The sequence below is a fragment of the Ipomoea nil genome, unplaced genomic scaffold (genome assembly GCF_001879475.1).
Source record: "Ipomoea nil cultivar Tokyo-kokei standard unplaced genomic scaffold, Asagao_1.1 scaffold2283, whole genome shotgun sequence".
Taxonomy (NCBI): domain Eukaryota; kingdom Viridiplantae; phylum Streptophyta; class Magnoliopsida; order Solanales; family Convolvulaceae; genus Ipomoea; species Ipomoea nil.
In genome coordinates this window covers 2,858,354-2,873,099 of record NW_017618711.1, presented here as the reverse complement: position 1 = coordinate 2,873,099, position 14,746 = coordinate 2,858,354, and the positions used below count along the sequence as shown (strand labels likewise).

The window sequence follows — 14,746 nt, the reverse complement described above, 5'->3', positions numbered from 1 at the left end:
CCCAGACCCTTAGACGTTTCCGAGAAAAAGCCTACAGGAGTCGCCTCGACTGAGGGACTCGGCGAGTATTGAGAGAAACGACGGGGCACTGACCCTAAACTGTTTCTAAGATAGAAAAAGCCTAATGGGTCGCCTTGACCGAGGGACTCGGCAGGAAAATATAGGAAACAAGGGCCCAGACCCTTAGACGTTTCCGAGAAAAAACCTACAGGAGTCGCCTCGACTGAGGAACTCGGCGAGTATTGAGAGAAACGACGGGGCACTGACCCTAAACTGTTTCTGAGATAGAAAAAGCCTAATGGGTCGCCTCGACCGAGGGACTCGGCAAGAAAAGATAGGAAACAAGGGCCCAGACCCTTAGACGTTTCCGAGAAAAAGCCTACAGGAGTCGCCTCGACTGAGGAACTCGGCGAGTATTGAGAGAAACGACGGGGCACTGACCCTAAACTGTTTCTGAGATAGAAAAAGCCTAATGGGTCGCCTCGACCGAGGGACTCGGCAAGAAAAGATAGGAAACAAGGGCCCAGACCCTTAGACGTTTCCGAGAAAAAGCCTACAGGAGTCGCCTCGACTGAGGGACTCGGCGAGTATTGAGAGAAACGACGGGGCACTGACCCTAAACTGTTTCTGAGATAGAAAAAGCCTAATGGGTCGCCTCGACCGAGGGACTCGGCAAGAAAAGATAGGAAACAAGGGCCCAGACCCTTAGACGTTTCCGAGAAAAAGCCTACAGGAGTCGCCTCGACTGAGGGACTCGGCGAGTATTGAAAGAAACGACGGGGCACTGACCCTAAACTGTTTCTGAGATAGAAAAAGCCTAATGGGTCGCCTTGACCGAGGGACTCGGCAAGAAAAGACAGGAAACAAGGGCCTGGACCCTTATTCGTTCCTGTGGAAAAGCCTTGAAGAGTCGCCTCGACAGAAGGACTCGGTGAGCAGTTAAAAGAGACTAGGTTAAAGAAAAAAGCGTCGAGCTCAAGATAATACGAAAAGGAAGAGAAAAGGGGAATTTCATTAAAAGAGGCCCGAAAAGGAGGCCAGCCTTTACAAAAGGGGGCTATCCCAAACAGAATAGCCCTAAGCTACTGGGGAGGGGGTGTCGACATCAATCCCTTCGACTTGGGCCCCTGCCGTTGGTCCAGTCAGGGGAACAGAAGAAGGGTCCTCGGCCTGAAGAGAGGACTCGGCGAGCTCAGGAGGTGTTGCTGAAGGAAGAGTCGCCGGATCAGAGGCTGTCGGAAGAGCTGCCAGGTCCCAGTCGCCGACTGTCCTTCAGTCGCCGGAAGAGCATCTATCACGGGCTTGAGGCCCCAGCTCTCGGGAGTGAAAGAGGAGTCGCGGACCAGCAAGGCAGAATGGATCTCTGTCTGCGCCTCGCGAAAGCCGAGGCGATAGTCGCGCTCGCCCAAGTCCAGGAGGAACTCGTCACCATCCGGCGTCGACAGCCACTCCTTAGCAATCTCTTTTTTGCGAGCCTCTATCGCCGCCTTCACTTCCGCCTCGAAGGCAGCTGACTTCTTGTACTCCTCAACAGAGGTCGCAGCAATCGTCGCCACCTTGTCTCGTTCTTCCTCCCACTGGCGGGTAACTCTCAGCATCTCGGAGTTGTGCACCTCCACCGCCTTGAGGTGCTTCGCCTGCTCTTCCAAAAAGGCCTCCTCCGTCTGACGCAGCTTGTTGGCCAGAGACCGCATGTCGGTCCTGTAGTTCTGCAGCCGCTTACTCATCTACATCTGGAAGGTGAGGTTCTGCGAGACGGACACGAGTCAGATAATGAAAGGAAAAGACGAAGGGAAAGGTCAAGTGGGAAACACTTACGCGGTACGACTGGCGCAGTGAGGCCTCGAGGATGTACCCGTCCCCCAGAGCATGAGTCGCCTCCACGTCCTTAGGTAGAAGGACGTTAGCACACCACTTACGGACGGAGGAGGTGCCCATCCAGATCTGGGCATCCTCCTCTACCTCATGGCACAGCCGGATCCTTTTGGGAGCTGGCTCATCAGTTTGACCAGCCGGGCGCTTAGAGCCGGGACTCTCTGTCTGAGGAGGAGGTGGCTGTCGAGTGGGCGACACCACTGGCGACGGAGTCAGATCCACCACGTTCCGAGGTGGAGGAGGAGTCAGCCTGAGAGCCGGAGACGGTAGTGAGGAAGAAGCAGCAGCAGTACCAGAAGTGCGTTGGATCAGCCGACGCCTCATCTTTTCGGCTCTATCCGCCATCTCGGGAGTCGGTTCAACCGCCTCGTCGGAGCTGGAGGAGTCGGAATCGTATGGACCTGTAAAAAGGAAAGAGAAACCATGAGGTGTTTCGAGTCGGAATATGGCAAGACAGGAAAAGAAGAAGAATGAGGGGTAACGAGGACTACCTACGGTGGCCGCACCCTCCGGTAGCAAGCCACGCTTAGCCATGGCCCGGACTCGGGACCAGTACTTGACGGGGTACGGCCCGAAGCCCTTCAAGAACTCGCCGCCCAGGACCGCATCATCGGAGGGAACGGCACGTCGAGAGCAAGGCTTGAATAGAACGGCCGGCCACAGGGTCGGAAAAGTAAAGGAAGAAAGGGCAGGGCGGACAAAGAAATAGAGGAGCTTCCAATCCTTAATGGAATCGGACAGCCCCTCAAAAAGCTGCCGCCCCGGGCGAGCGGCGACTTGAACGAAGCCCGGCGAGTGCGAGCCAACCTTGTTTACGGTAAAAAGATACCGGAACAGGTCGAGGTCCGGCTCGCACAACCACCAGTGGCAGAGATTGGTGAAGCAAGTAAGGAGTCGGTGAGAATTGGGCACTAGTTGGCCCGGAACCAAGTTATAATGGCGGTAAAAAAGGGAGAGAAAAGGACATGGAGGAACTCGGAAGTCAAAGGCAACCGAGTGTAGGTGAATACCGACACAACCCTCGGGTGGGTCGTAAATTTGCCGGCCCTCCGGGGCAAGGATTACGACCGAGGGCCCAAGAAGGTACTGGGCCATTTCCAGATCCGCCGCAGTAACGACGGACGGCGGCCCAGAGGGACGGACTATTGGATCGAACTTGCCCCGCGGCCGTACAACGCCACCCGGCAGAGCCGCCACCGTCGTTAAAGGAGCGGGGCTCAGCGGAGTTACCGCCCCCGAAGAAGAGGGGGTCGGAGGAAGAGAAGATGTCGATGGAACGTCCGAGGGAAGTTCCATACGACGGAGGAGAGACGTCGATGGAACATCCGCTGGGAGTTCCATGCGACGAGGAGGAGAAGAGGAAGACGAAGAAGGAGAAGAAGAAGAGGGAGAGGTCGCCTCGGTATTATCAACCGAGTAACGACGGGAAGAAGAAGAGCGTGAGGAAGAAGACATTACCGAAGTCAGGAAGGAAATCGGAGGAGGAACAGAGTGGCCGGAGAAGCTCGAAGTTGAAGCTGAAAAGGAAGACTGGAGAAGAGAGTGGAAAGAGAGACGAAGTGGCTATTTGAAGGGTAGGAATTTCAAAGGGCGGCCACGTGCCACCTTCTCGTTGGAGGAGCTGGAGGTGACGAGACGTGAAGGGACGCCGCATTTAATGCCTCAAAAAGGCGGGGCGACGGTTCAGGTCTAGGGTTAGCCCACAGACGGCGCGTCTGCCCTAGGCTAGGGTCGAACGTCACGTGACCCGGCCTGCTAAGCTAGAAGAACGTAGTGGGCCATGGCCTCCGGGCCCACGAAATACGAACGGGAAGCTTCTAGAAGCTACCCGATAGAGCCCGGCTCGTCAAATGACACCGGACGAGCTCACAAAGAGATTCCGCTTGCAAGGTCGGCGATCGGACTCGGCGACTCCCCAGCGGGAGGACCTCTCCATAACAAGGCTAGGCGTCGGTCTCATAGATCCGAGGTCGGGCGACAAAATAATAAGAAATTGCGGGGTCGGATAGAAAAGCACACAGTTTATTTAATTAGTACGAAGATTACAAGGCCCAGAACTCGGCCGGTGCAAACTACAAGAGAAAACAGAGTCATGGCTTGGCTTCCTTCTCTGTCGACGAGCGGGCAGCCGGAGGACCCTCTAAAAAGTACTGGGGGCGGAATGGTAGAGGACTCGGCTCGGGCTCTGGCATCTCGTCCAGATACACGGCCGGCTTCCCATCGTCAATCATTTGCAGAGGCCTCTCCAGAGCACTCGGCGACATGGCAACGCCGAAAAGCGGAGGAACCTCCCATACCTCTTCCTCCTCGGGAGCAGGATTTCCGACCTCTGGTCCGGGATCCTCCACCACAGGCTCCATCTCCACATCGATAGGCTCCCTACACATCAGGTCCAGCATGTCTGGAGGCACCACGATGGGGTCTGAAGCCGAGTCGCCTACCAGACGACCTCCGTTAGCCTGCCTCTTCTGCCTCAACTGCTCCAGCCGAGCATGCTCCTTGTTGCGAACGGACCAGCGGCGATCACCATCCCTGTAACTCATAGCGCCGTGCTTTCGCAAAATGAAGAGTGTTGCGATTGGCATCAACTGTGAAGGGTCTTTATATAGCCCAGGAAAGGCGAATATCTAGGCGATAATCACGGAGGAGACTGACATAACTGAGCCGGATTGGACGGATGACGAGAATCTTTGTCAGAGATTAGTTCCATCAGATCCGCCCGGGAAGAGCAAGATTCGCACGCCAACATAGAGAAGATTGGATTTACCCGAGCTATGGGGAATCTTGCAGGTGTCAGACTGAAAAGAACCTGATGATGTGACCGACTCCTTGACCAGTCGTCCGGAGGGGTACGCAACAAAACACGGCAAAACATAAGGCAAGACGAAAATAGCGCTTTTTATTATTATTATGGAAAAGGAGGGTACAAGCAGCAAGGAGCTTATTACAAATAAGGAATATGAAAATGCTCCTAAAAAAGATTCCTCCGAGCTATGACCGACCCCGGTACATAAGGTCACTCGCCAGGCGAGGAAGAGTCGCCCCCAAAGAATCCCCCCGATGGTCCAGGGGGAGAGGGGCAGAACGAGTCCCAGAAAGCTGGCATGAGCGGTGGCGCGATGGGTTCCTCATCATCCGGATACGCCTCCAGGTAGCGGGCGTAATCCTCGTCATCCATTAGGCCCGTGACCGGCCGGTTCAGGTCGTCCAGCGGGATGGAGAAAGTCATTTTGAAAGTCAATTGTTCAGGGACGGCCACCTCCACGAAGGATCCATCTTGAGAAGTCACCCTGGCGGTTGTTGGAGTCGGCGGACGAAGCAAAGGCGGCACGACTTCTCGCTGAGGTGGGGTCGGCGGCTGAGAAGCTGAGGAGGTGGCACCAGCAGGAGATCTCCGAGGAGTCGGACGAGAAGCTTTTTTCTTGCTTTCCCTCTCAGGTCGAGTCCGCTTAGAAGGCAGCGGACGCCAAGGAGACCCGAAGTCAATTCGCTTCCCTTTCAAGGGAGAGCGACCCATGATGAACTTGTGAAGATAAGAGAGAAGGGAAGAGGCCATTTATAGGTACCAAGCCTAGACGGAAGAATCCCAACGGCTCCGCGAGATCCGGGGAGAATGGCTAACGATCCGGACGTTACAAGGGGTTATTCAGGGCACGGATACGGTAATTAAAGGAGACGAGCGGTTGCTACTTTTCCAAACCCAGGTTGGAGGACCGGGTATGGAAAAGTGAGGGACTAGTTGATGGGGTAAGGACCCCGGCCCAAGAGATAGAGGCCCAAAGAAAATAGAAGTGGGTCAGCATCGGGAGGAGCCCAAAGAGCAATCGGGCCGAGTCCAGGAGTCGGCCGAGGCCCAAGCCCAGGAAAAGACCCGGCTCGAGGAGCCGTTGAGGGCATTAAAGGGGTTCCTTTAAAAGAGAGCCGTTGAAGCATTAAAGGCAGGACCCGGTCGGGCTGTTACAAGCCTAGGAGAGTCGTTGGTCGACCGAGTAATGGCGTCCAACGACTCCATATCTTGATTAGCCTTGAAGTCGGCCATTAAGAGCCTTCAAGTCGGCAGAGGAGGAGCCACTATATAAAGGCTCCTCCATTCTTGTAAAAGGTAGACATTTTCGGACACCCGAGAGAGGGGGGAAATAACAAAGAAATTCCGAAGCACTAGCATTACCTCTGAGTTAGACGTACATTTTATCGAGAGGTGTATCCACCGACCAAAGGTTGTGTTGGACCTCCTTGGGCCCGAAAACCCTAAAACCATCAAACATATTTACTGAATAAAATTTAAAACATCTAATTAAAAAATAGATTTTAAAAAATTCTTCAATCTACTTATAAAAGATAGGAATAAGGTTCAAATTGGCCACTGAACGTAACCTGAAAATGCAATTAGGCCACTGAACGAAAAAAAAAAAGTGCAATTAGACCACTGAACACTCCAAAAATGTGCAATTTCACCTGATAGCAGGTTACCCTCAATTTTTGCAGGTTATCTGCTTACGTGGCAGTTGAGTTGGCATTTTTAATAAATTTTAATTAATTTTTAATAAATTTTAATAATAATTTTTTATTAAAAAAAAATAAAAACGACTTTATTTTATTTTTTATTTCATTTTTTCCAATTTTTTTATAAAATTTATTATTAAAATTAATTATTAAAAATTATTAAAAATGCCAACTAAGCTGCCACGTAAGCAGGTAACCTGCTAAAATTGATGGTAACCTGCTATCCGGTAAAATTACATACGTTTGGAGAGTTCAGTGGCCTAATTGCACATTTTTTGAGTGTTCAATGGCCTAATTGCACTTTTTTTTTCGTTCAGTGGCCTAATTGCATTTTCATGTTACGTTCAATGGCCAATTTGAACCTTATTCCTAAAAGATATAGAATACAAAACAATCATATGTAAACAAAGTTTGCATATAAATTCTTACCACTCGTACCATAAGCAACTATGTTTACCACAGTACTCAGCGACTGCAAGTTTGTTGCTGCTGTCATTTTATTACTACCCTATTTTGACGATTTTACTAAACTACTGCCTTTCAGCAATTACATTTAAAATATATATATATATATATCATATTTTAAAACACCAAACCTCTGTTCTCCAACTTAAAATACCTTTAAACCTCCCGTTGCTGCAAGAGTATTATTTATTTATTTATTTACACATGTGTGTGAGAAATATGTAGCTTTGGTTGACTGCTCTGTAAAGGTGACCCGTTCTCCACTTTTCTTGTTCTCAGCTTGGAAATCTAGAAACCTCCATTTCACTTTTATCGAGTATCGGAGATGAGTTTACAGATTCCTTGATCTCCAATTGCTTTCTGAGTAGATTGTTTTGCAAATTAAGGAAATGGTGGCGTGTTCTTAGAGGTTTTATCCAGACTCTACAATCTTATCAACGCAATTTTTTTTTTGAAGGAACACATCGTTGTAGCTGTTGCAGCTTGGATATCTATAAACCTCCATTTCACTTCTAACAACTGTCCGGAGATAGGTTTATCTCCAATTGCTTTTTTGAGTAGATTGCTTTACAATTTACTGACATGGAGACATGACCTTATAGGTTTTCTCCAGTTTTTGCAATCTTAACAATTCTATTTTTTTTAAGGAACACATCGGCGTAGCAGTTAAGGAAGGTTCATCGATCCAGACTACACAACATCAAATTTAGGATTCACAGAGCGTATTCCTAAAATGTTAATATACAAAAAAGTTTACTGTCTACTCCCTAACAACATCTATGATACTTCTATGTGAATTTACTTCTTGCTAGTAACAGAGAAGAGAGTATGAGAGAAGGAAATTCCCAGTGTTTACTTCTTGCAATTAGTTATCATCATTTTCAAAATTCTAAACAACAGTGTTAACAAAATAAATTTAGGTAACACATAATGATAAGAAAATCTGATGCTTTATGCAGTTAGGAAGAATGAAATACCTTGATTTGGCGTACACTTGGGTTTCCTCTTTCTGCAGGACTTGTGTTCTGGCAAAAGATGAACTTGTGTTCTGGCAAAAGATGAGAGAGGCTTTTAAAGAATGGAAACATACCAATGGTTTCTTTGCATATTTAATATCATATCACATTGGAATACTAACAGTTTTATGTTACTTTTAATGTTTCCGGTATACGAAGCTAGCAATGGTTTCTTTGCATATTTAATACTCTGTATCATATCTCATGGGAATACTAACAGTTTTATGTTACTTAATGTTTTCGTTATACGAAGCCATACTACAACAATAAACACAAATGTATTATACTATGAATTGCGTATCCGACTAAAACGACGATGTTTTATTTGAGCAGGAATTTTTGGCTCTATTGTGTATTCCTAGGCTTGTGGCTTTTTTATATAGTAAAATTAAAAATTACCTATATTTATGATTCATAAAATTGTGTGAACTATGATTCACACGATAATTTGTCAGATGCAATAACATTTTGATGATATGTCTATTTATTTGTTTGCTAAGAATTTTTATTCTTAGGAATAATATTTTTGAGAATGAGTTATTTCCTCAACAAAAAGAATAGTTATTATTACCCCCAATATTAAGTTATTCATGAATTTATAGGAATAGCCTATATATTTTCTTTTCTATTTTACCATCCTTTGATGAGAATAAAGTTTTTAAATAATATTTTAGAATGCAATAAGGAACAGGAAAAAGATATATATACAAAAATAAAATCACACTAGATTAGAGATTGTAGAGTCATAACACTCATCTTCAAGCGAAGGGTCACTGACAACCTGAAGTTTGTCCCTCAAATGAAAACAAAACGTGAAGCAGGCAGCGGCTTAGTAGTAAAGATGTCAACTAGCTATCTTTAGTTGAAACAAAATTAACCAGAAGATCTCTAGAGACTACCTTGTCACAAACAAAGTGATAGTCGATTTCAACATATTTTGTCATAGCATGAAAAACCGGGTTAGCACACATTTAAGTGGCGTCAAGATTAGCACACCATAGCCTAGGAGTAAATAGAGATGACACACCAAGCTCTCGCATAAGTGACACGGTCCAAGTAACCTCCATAGATACATCAGCTAGTGCCTTATATTCAACTTTTGTAGAAGACCGAGCCACTGTACGCTGCTTATTGCAGACCCAAGATATCAAGTTTGTGCCAATAAACACTGCAAAACCCGTTTAAGCAGAGCTCAGTCTGCACTCATGGGCACGTGCATATGCTGACATAGCCGATCACTGCACAAGATAAGTATGGTCTAGTCACTGTCAAATACTGCATAGCCCCTGCCGAACTACGGTACTGAGTCAAATCATCATACAGAGCCGTTGACTCTTCAATCTCACGAGCAACTGATGCTGGCGTAGCTAGAGGCTTGTAATCCACCATACTTGCGCGCCTCAAAATGTCATCCATGTAGTGTCGTTGATAAAGAAGTAAACCGCCACCACGAGCTACAATTTCAATGCATGCCAAGAAAGAAATATGGAGCCCCCATCTCCTACAGTTGATTTATAACATATAATTACAATGTGAAAATATATATATTTACTAATATTTTATATTATTTATAGAATTGTCTAGTCACTTTAGATATATTCATTAGAATAAATGTGTCATTATAAGATAAACATAGATATTGATCTCGCAATGGGAAAATTGTAACAAATGTATTAGGTGTATGTATATCTAATATGCAATTTGTCTATGTTCTTTCGGAATAGGAAAGATATTTAGCAGACATTAGAGTTCTTCGAGATGCATTGTCTAAAAAGAAAATAAATTTAAATTAGAAAAACATTTAAAATAAAAAAAATATAAATATGTTGGATGGGTGCAGCAACATACACTCTAATCACGATATATGTATTATTCTCATAGCGGTTGTTATACCGTGGACCATGGTTTGAAAATAGCGTTGTTTCTTTAAGTAAAGAAACGACCGTCGTTAATTTTTAACAAATACCATATTTTTTGTTTGTTTATAACAAAATGAAACTATGGTGTATCTAAAATGAATCTGAATAACTTGTCTCGTATATTGTGTTTATATTATCAAATGAAACTGTAATTGAATTGAATGATACTTTAGTTGTGTTGAAATGAAACTGCAGTATGTATAAAATGAAACTGAATAACATATTTCACATATTGAGTGTATATTGTCAAATAGAACTGTAGTCGAATTGAAATGATAGTTTAATTTTAGTGAAATGAAACTACAAGTCTACAATATGTATTAAAAAAACCGAATAACATGTCTCACATATTGAGTGTATATTGTGAAATGAAACTGTAGTTGAAATAAAATGAAACTTTAGTAATGTTAAAATTAAACTATAATATATATAAAATGAAACTGAATATATTATATAACCAGAATTAACTATACAAAACGGGTATCGTTTCTTTTCATTAAAAGAAATCGAAACAGCACTGTTTTATACCATTGTTCAAAGTAAAATTTACCTTCTCATCAGAAGCAGCTTCTCATTTGAACTTGATAATATATACTCCGTATTAATGAGAGAAAAGTGAGGAGATAAATGCAATGGATATATTGTGATTGATAAATTTATTGAATTGTGTTAAGATACAAAACACATTATTATATTTGAGGAATGAGGGATGAGGGAATATAAAAATATCCTTTTATTTTTGTTTTCTCTAATTTCAAACCTTATCCGAACTCACTAAAAAGAACATAACACAGCTGATCAGCCGCTCATCCACACTCTTCACTGTCACTGAGCTCTATCCCTGTGCTGTGATCTACCCATGAAATCGTTCATTCTTCTCCTCTTCTTCTTCTTTTACCCTTCATCGGCCGACCATGGAACCTCCAATGCACGTACCTCCATAGTTTTCACAACCCTCGGAAGATCCAGCTACGCCTTCGACATCTACACTCTCCCTACTTCGCAACCGCCCACCAAATCCGTCGAATTGCAGTTGACCGACGGCGAATCCGTGAATTTCAACGGCTATTTCCCCTCGTCCTTGCCCCCTTCTCTCGTCTCCGGCCAACCCGATCTTCTGCTCTCCATTAACACTCCGCCCTTCTATCTGGTTTACGTTACAGAGCGAAACGGGTCGCATCACGTGTTCCTCGACTCCGTCTACTATGGTGGTTCTGGGGATGGGGGAAAAGGGGGGAAAAGATCGGTGCTTGAAGAAACTAGGGTTAGTGTGGTGAACCGGGTTCAGGTTCCTTTGGTGGGCGTTGAGCAGACCGGCGGGAGGGTTTCGATGAAGGATAAGCCGACGTTGGTGGGTGAATCGTTGATCTACGTGTCGACTCACGAGGACCCGGGTGTGGCTCGGGCGAGTTGGGCGGCTGTGTACTCGACTCAGTTGGATTCCGGGTTGACTCGGAGGCTGACGCCGTACTCGGCGGCGGATTTCAGCCCCGCCGTGTCTCCGTCGGGGAAGTGGACGGCGGTGGCGTCGTACGGGGAGACGGGTTGGGCTGGGGACGTGGAGGAACTCGGTACTGATATCTATGTGTTCCTGACTCGGGACGGGTCGAACCGGGTGAAGGTGGTGGAGCATGGAGGGTGGCCGGCTTGGGGTGATGATTCCACTCTTTACTTCCACAGGCGGTGCGACGATGGATGGTGGAGCGTTTTCATGGCGGTTTTACCCGAGAATGGCGAACTCGGTGTTGAATCGGTTGTGACTCAGCGAGTTACTCCGCCGGGTTTGCACGCGTTCACACCTGCTGTTTCTACCGCCAATAAACGCATCCTTGCTGTGGCTACCAGAAGACCCGGTTCAGATTACCGTCACATAGAGCTCTTCGACGTCGATTCGGGCCGGTTCACCGAGTTAACCCGGTCCGTATCCCCGAAAACGCATCACTTAAACCCGTTTTTCTCCCCCGATGGGTCTTGGGTCGGGTACCATAAATGTAGAGGAACCGGTAACGGCAAAGGCAACACTTTACTGTTGGAAACGGTTCAACACCAAGTACCCGAACCGGAATTCTCATTGTTCCGGTTCGACGGTTCATATCCTTCGTTTTCGCCCGACGGTTCTCGGATCGCGTATGTGGATTTACCCGGGCTCTATGTAGTGAACCATGACGGGTCGGGTCTGAAAAAAGTATCCGACGAAAATGCCTTCCCTACAGTGTGGGATCCGAAGAGAAAAGGAGTGATATACACCAGTGTGGGGCCCGATTTCGCGAGCGTAACCACCGCCGTTGATATCTTCGCCATCAACGTCGACGACGAGAGCCGGAGCCGCAAAAAGCTGACGGTCGGAGGGAAAAACAACGCGTTCCCCTCACCCTCGCCGGACGGAAAATGGATCGTATTTCGGTCGGGCCGGTCGGGTCACAAGAATCTCTACATAATGGACGCCCTGGAAGGAGAAACGGGCGGGCTCTCCCGGCTAACGGAGGGGCCATGGAGTGATACCATGTGCAACTGGTCACCGGACGGCGAATGGATCGCCTTCGCGTCGGACCGGGAAAACCCGGGTTCTGGAAGCTTCGAGTTGTTTCTAATTCACCCGAACGGGACGGGGCTCCGAAAACTGGTCCAGAGCGGAACGGGTGGGCGGACCAACCACCCGTGGTTCAGCCCGGATGGGAAGCACGTGGTGTTCACCACCGACTACGGCGGCGTATCAGCTGAGCCCATCTCCAACCCTCATCATTATCAGCCCTACGGCGAGATATTCATCATCAGATCCGACGGCTCAGATTTGCACAGATTAACCCATAATTCGTATGAGGATGGGACCCCCACTTGGGGACCCATTTACATCCAGCCGAAGAATATTGAGTGGCCCAACGGTGGAGATGCATGCTCGTTTGAGGATTGCCACTGGTTAAACATAAGCCCAAACAATAATGCCAGTATTATTCAATGTGCTCACTTCCCAAAGTGAGATTTGCTATTTTTGGATGGATTTTAAATTCTAAAGTTATATATATATAAAGTATAATAATTATGTAAATACATGAGGTATGTACCATGAGAAGATTAGTTGTGTTACTTGTGTATTTGTATCTAAATAAATAAAAAAAAGTTATATATTCTGTTGCCCATGCTATTGCTCGGGAAGCCGTTTCTATGTTTAATTCTTGGCCTTAAGTAGATTCGATTGATCAAATGATATGCGATATTTACTACTTCTGCCTAGAACTTTTGGGATATCCTCGTGTGATTTAGCATGAGTCGTATCATTTCTTGGACGGTTTGACGTTTGATAGTCTGTCTTGTAAGTCTATATGGTTGATGTTGTTTGTGATGTTGTAACATCCTTGCCTTGTTATATCCAAGACTAGTTTTGTCACGTTGAGTTTTAGTGACTTTCAAGATTTTTTTCAAGTGTTTTAGTATATTGATTCATCATTTGATGCCTTTTCTTTAATTGGCCTATTTCACTCAACAATTCTTGTTCTCTTTCTTAAAGTTTCTTGAGTTCTGTTTCTGCTTTCATGTGTTGATTTGTGCATGCTTCTTTTCACTTTGGAGTAGTTGATTGCCGTGTATTAGGTCTCAATTGACCCTTATGAGTTCTTCCCATTTAGGTTGAAGTACTGTGTATGCTTTGAAGAAGTTTATGCATGTCAAATTTTGAGGTGCATCTCCAAATTACTTTCTTCCCATTTAGGTTGAAGTACTGTGTATGCTTTGAAGAGTTTATGCATGTCAAATTTTGAGGTGCATCTCCAAATTACTGCTTATACTATCTTCATTGCTTTCTGAGTCATCACTTAGAGTGGAGACACAAGTTCTGGTTTTACTCCTTAGAGCATCCACAATAGAGTAATTGGGGTGGTTTTTGAGGATGTTTTTGCTGAAGTGGAGGAGAGAGACGAAGGAGAGTGAATGTTTGAGGTTCTTGCAGGAAGATTTGGGTTTTGTCTCCAAATGTGTTGAAAAATTGCTGTGTCGAAAAACTTGATTCCTCTAGGCTTTTCATTATCTTCTAAATCTGGTTCTTCTTTAGTTTTGAAGGCTACCCCATTTGCAGTGTGGATCACTCTGTTTGTAGGTCTATGCTCTCTTATATTGCGGTGACTTTCAACATGAATCTCTCATGTAGAGATTGCAATACATTCATAACTAGTTTTGGTTCTCCAAGGTTGTATGTGAATCCAATAATTTATAGTATTCGAGTATTGAATTGAATATTGTTTTCTTCTTCCATCATTCTTAGAGTTTCAAACTGGGTTTGAACTATTTGAAGTTTGTATTGTTTTACTAGAGGGTTTTCCTCATGATGGTCTGAAAGAATTTTCCAGGCAATTTTGCTATATCTATGGCGAGTTCGATTGAAGGTTTTGTCATCTACTGCTCCAAAAATGGCATTCATTGCTTTAGAATTGTAATAAGCTTCTCTAATTTCCTCTTTTGTCATCCCTTCCTTCTACAGCAACTCACACTCTTTCTCCTTGGGATTGAATGTATATTCTCTTTCTAGCTTTCCAATGCGAGTAATTTATACTATTTAATGCTAGAGGGCGGGCAGGTTTGATTTCAACAAGTGACGATTCCCCCTAGGCCAACTCCTATGCCTCTCGAAAAGGGTAGGGATTAGTCGGGTGAGCCCAAACTGTAAGACGAACAGAGAAAGACCCAAAACATCCCGTGGTTTACACCAAAAAAAAAAAAAATGCTAGAGGACGGCTATTAATAATCCTTCATGAGGGAATATAGGGTTAGTTTGAGAAGACATACCATCAAAACTGAAAATAGGTCTTGAGATTCCACAACTGGAAAAACAAATGGGAATGCAATCTACTATTAACAAGATTTCCAATAAGATCTTAAAAAAATCCTTCACTGAAAAAAAGATATTGTAATACATTTTCTCCCTATAATATAACAAAAAGCTTTTCTTTATTACAAGTGACAAGAGGGCCAGGCAAT

At 45.3% G+C, this 14,746-nt stretch overlaps 1 protein-coding gene across 1 annotated transcript; it reads left to right on the top strand.

Moving 5' to 3' along the window:
• Positions 1-10,458: 10,458 nt before the first annotated feature.
• On the top strand, positions 10,459-12,911 carry LOC109151289. Its single transcript, XM_019299219.1, has one exon. It carries the CDS (start codon positions 10,638-10,640, stop codon positions 12,753-12,755), a length of 2,118 nt encoding a protein of 705 aa, XP_019154764.1. The 5' UTR covers positions 10,459-10,637; the 3' UTR covers positions 12,756-12,911.
• The last annotated feature ends 1,835 nt before the right edge of the window (positions 12,912-14,746 follow it).

Coding starts and splice junctions, on each gene's coding strand:
- LOC109151289 (XM_019299219.1), top strand. CDS start 10,638: ATGAAATCGTTCATTCTTCTCCTCTTCTTCTTCTTTTACCCTTCATCG.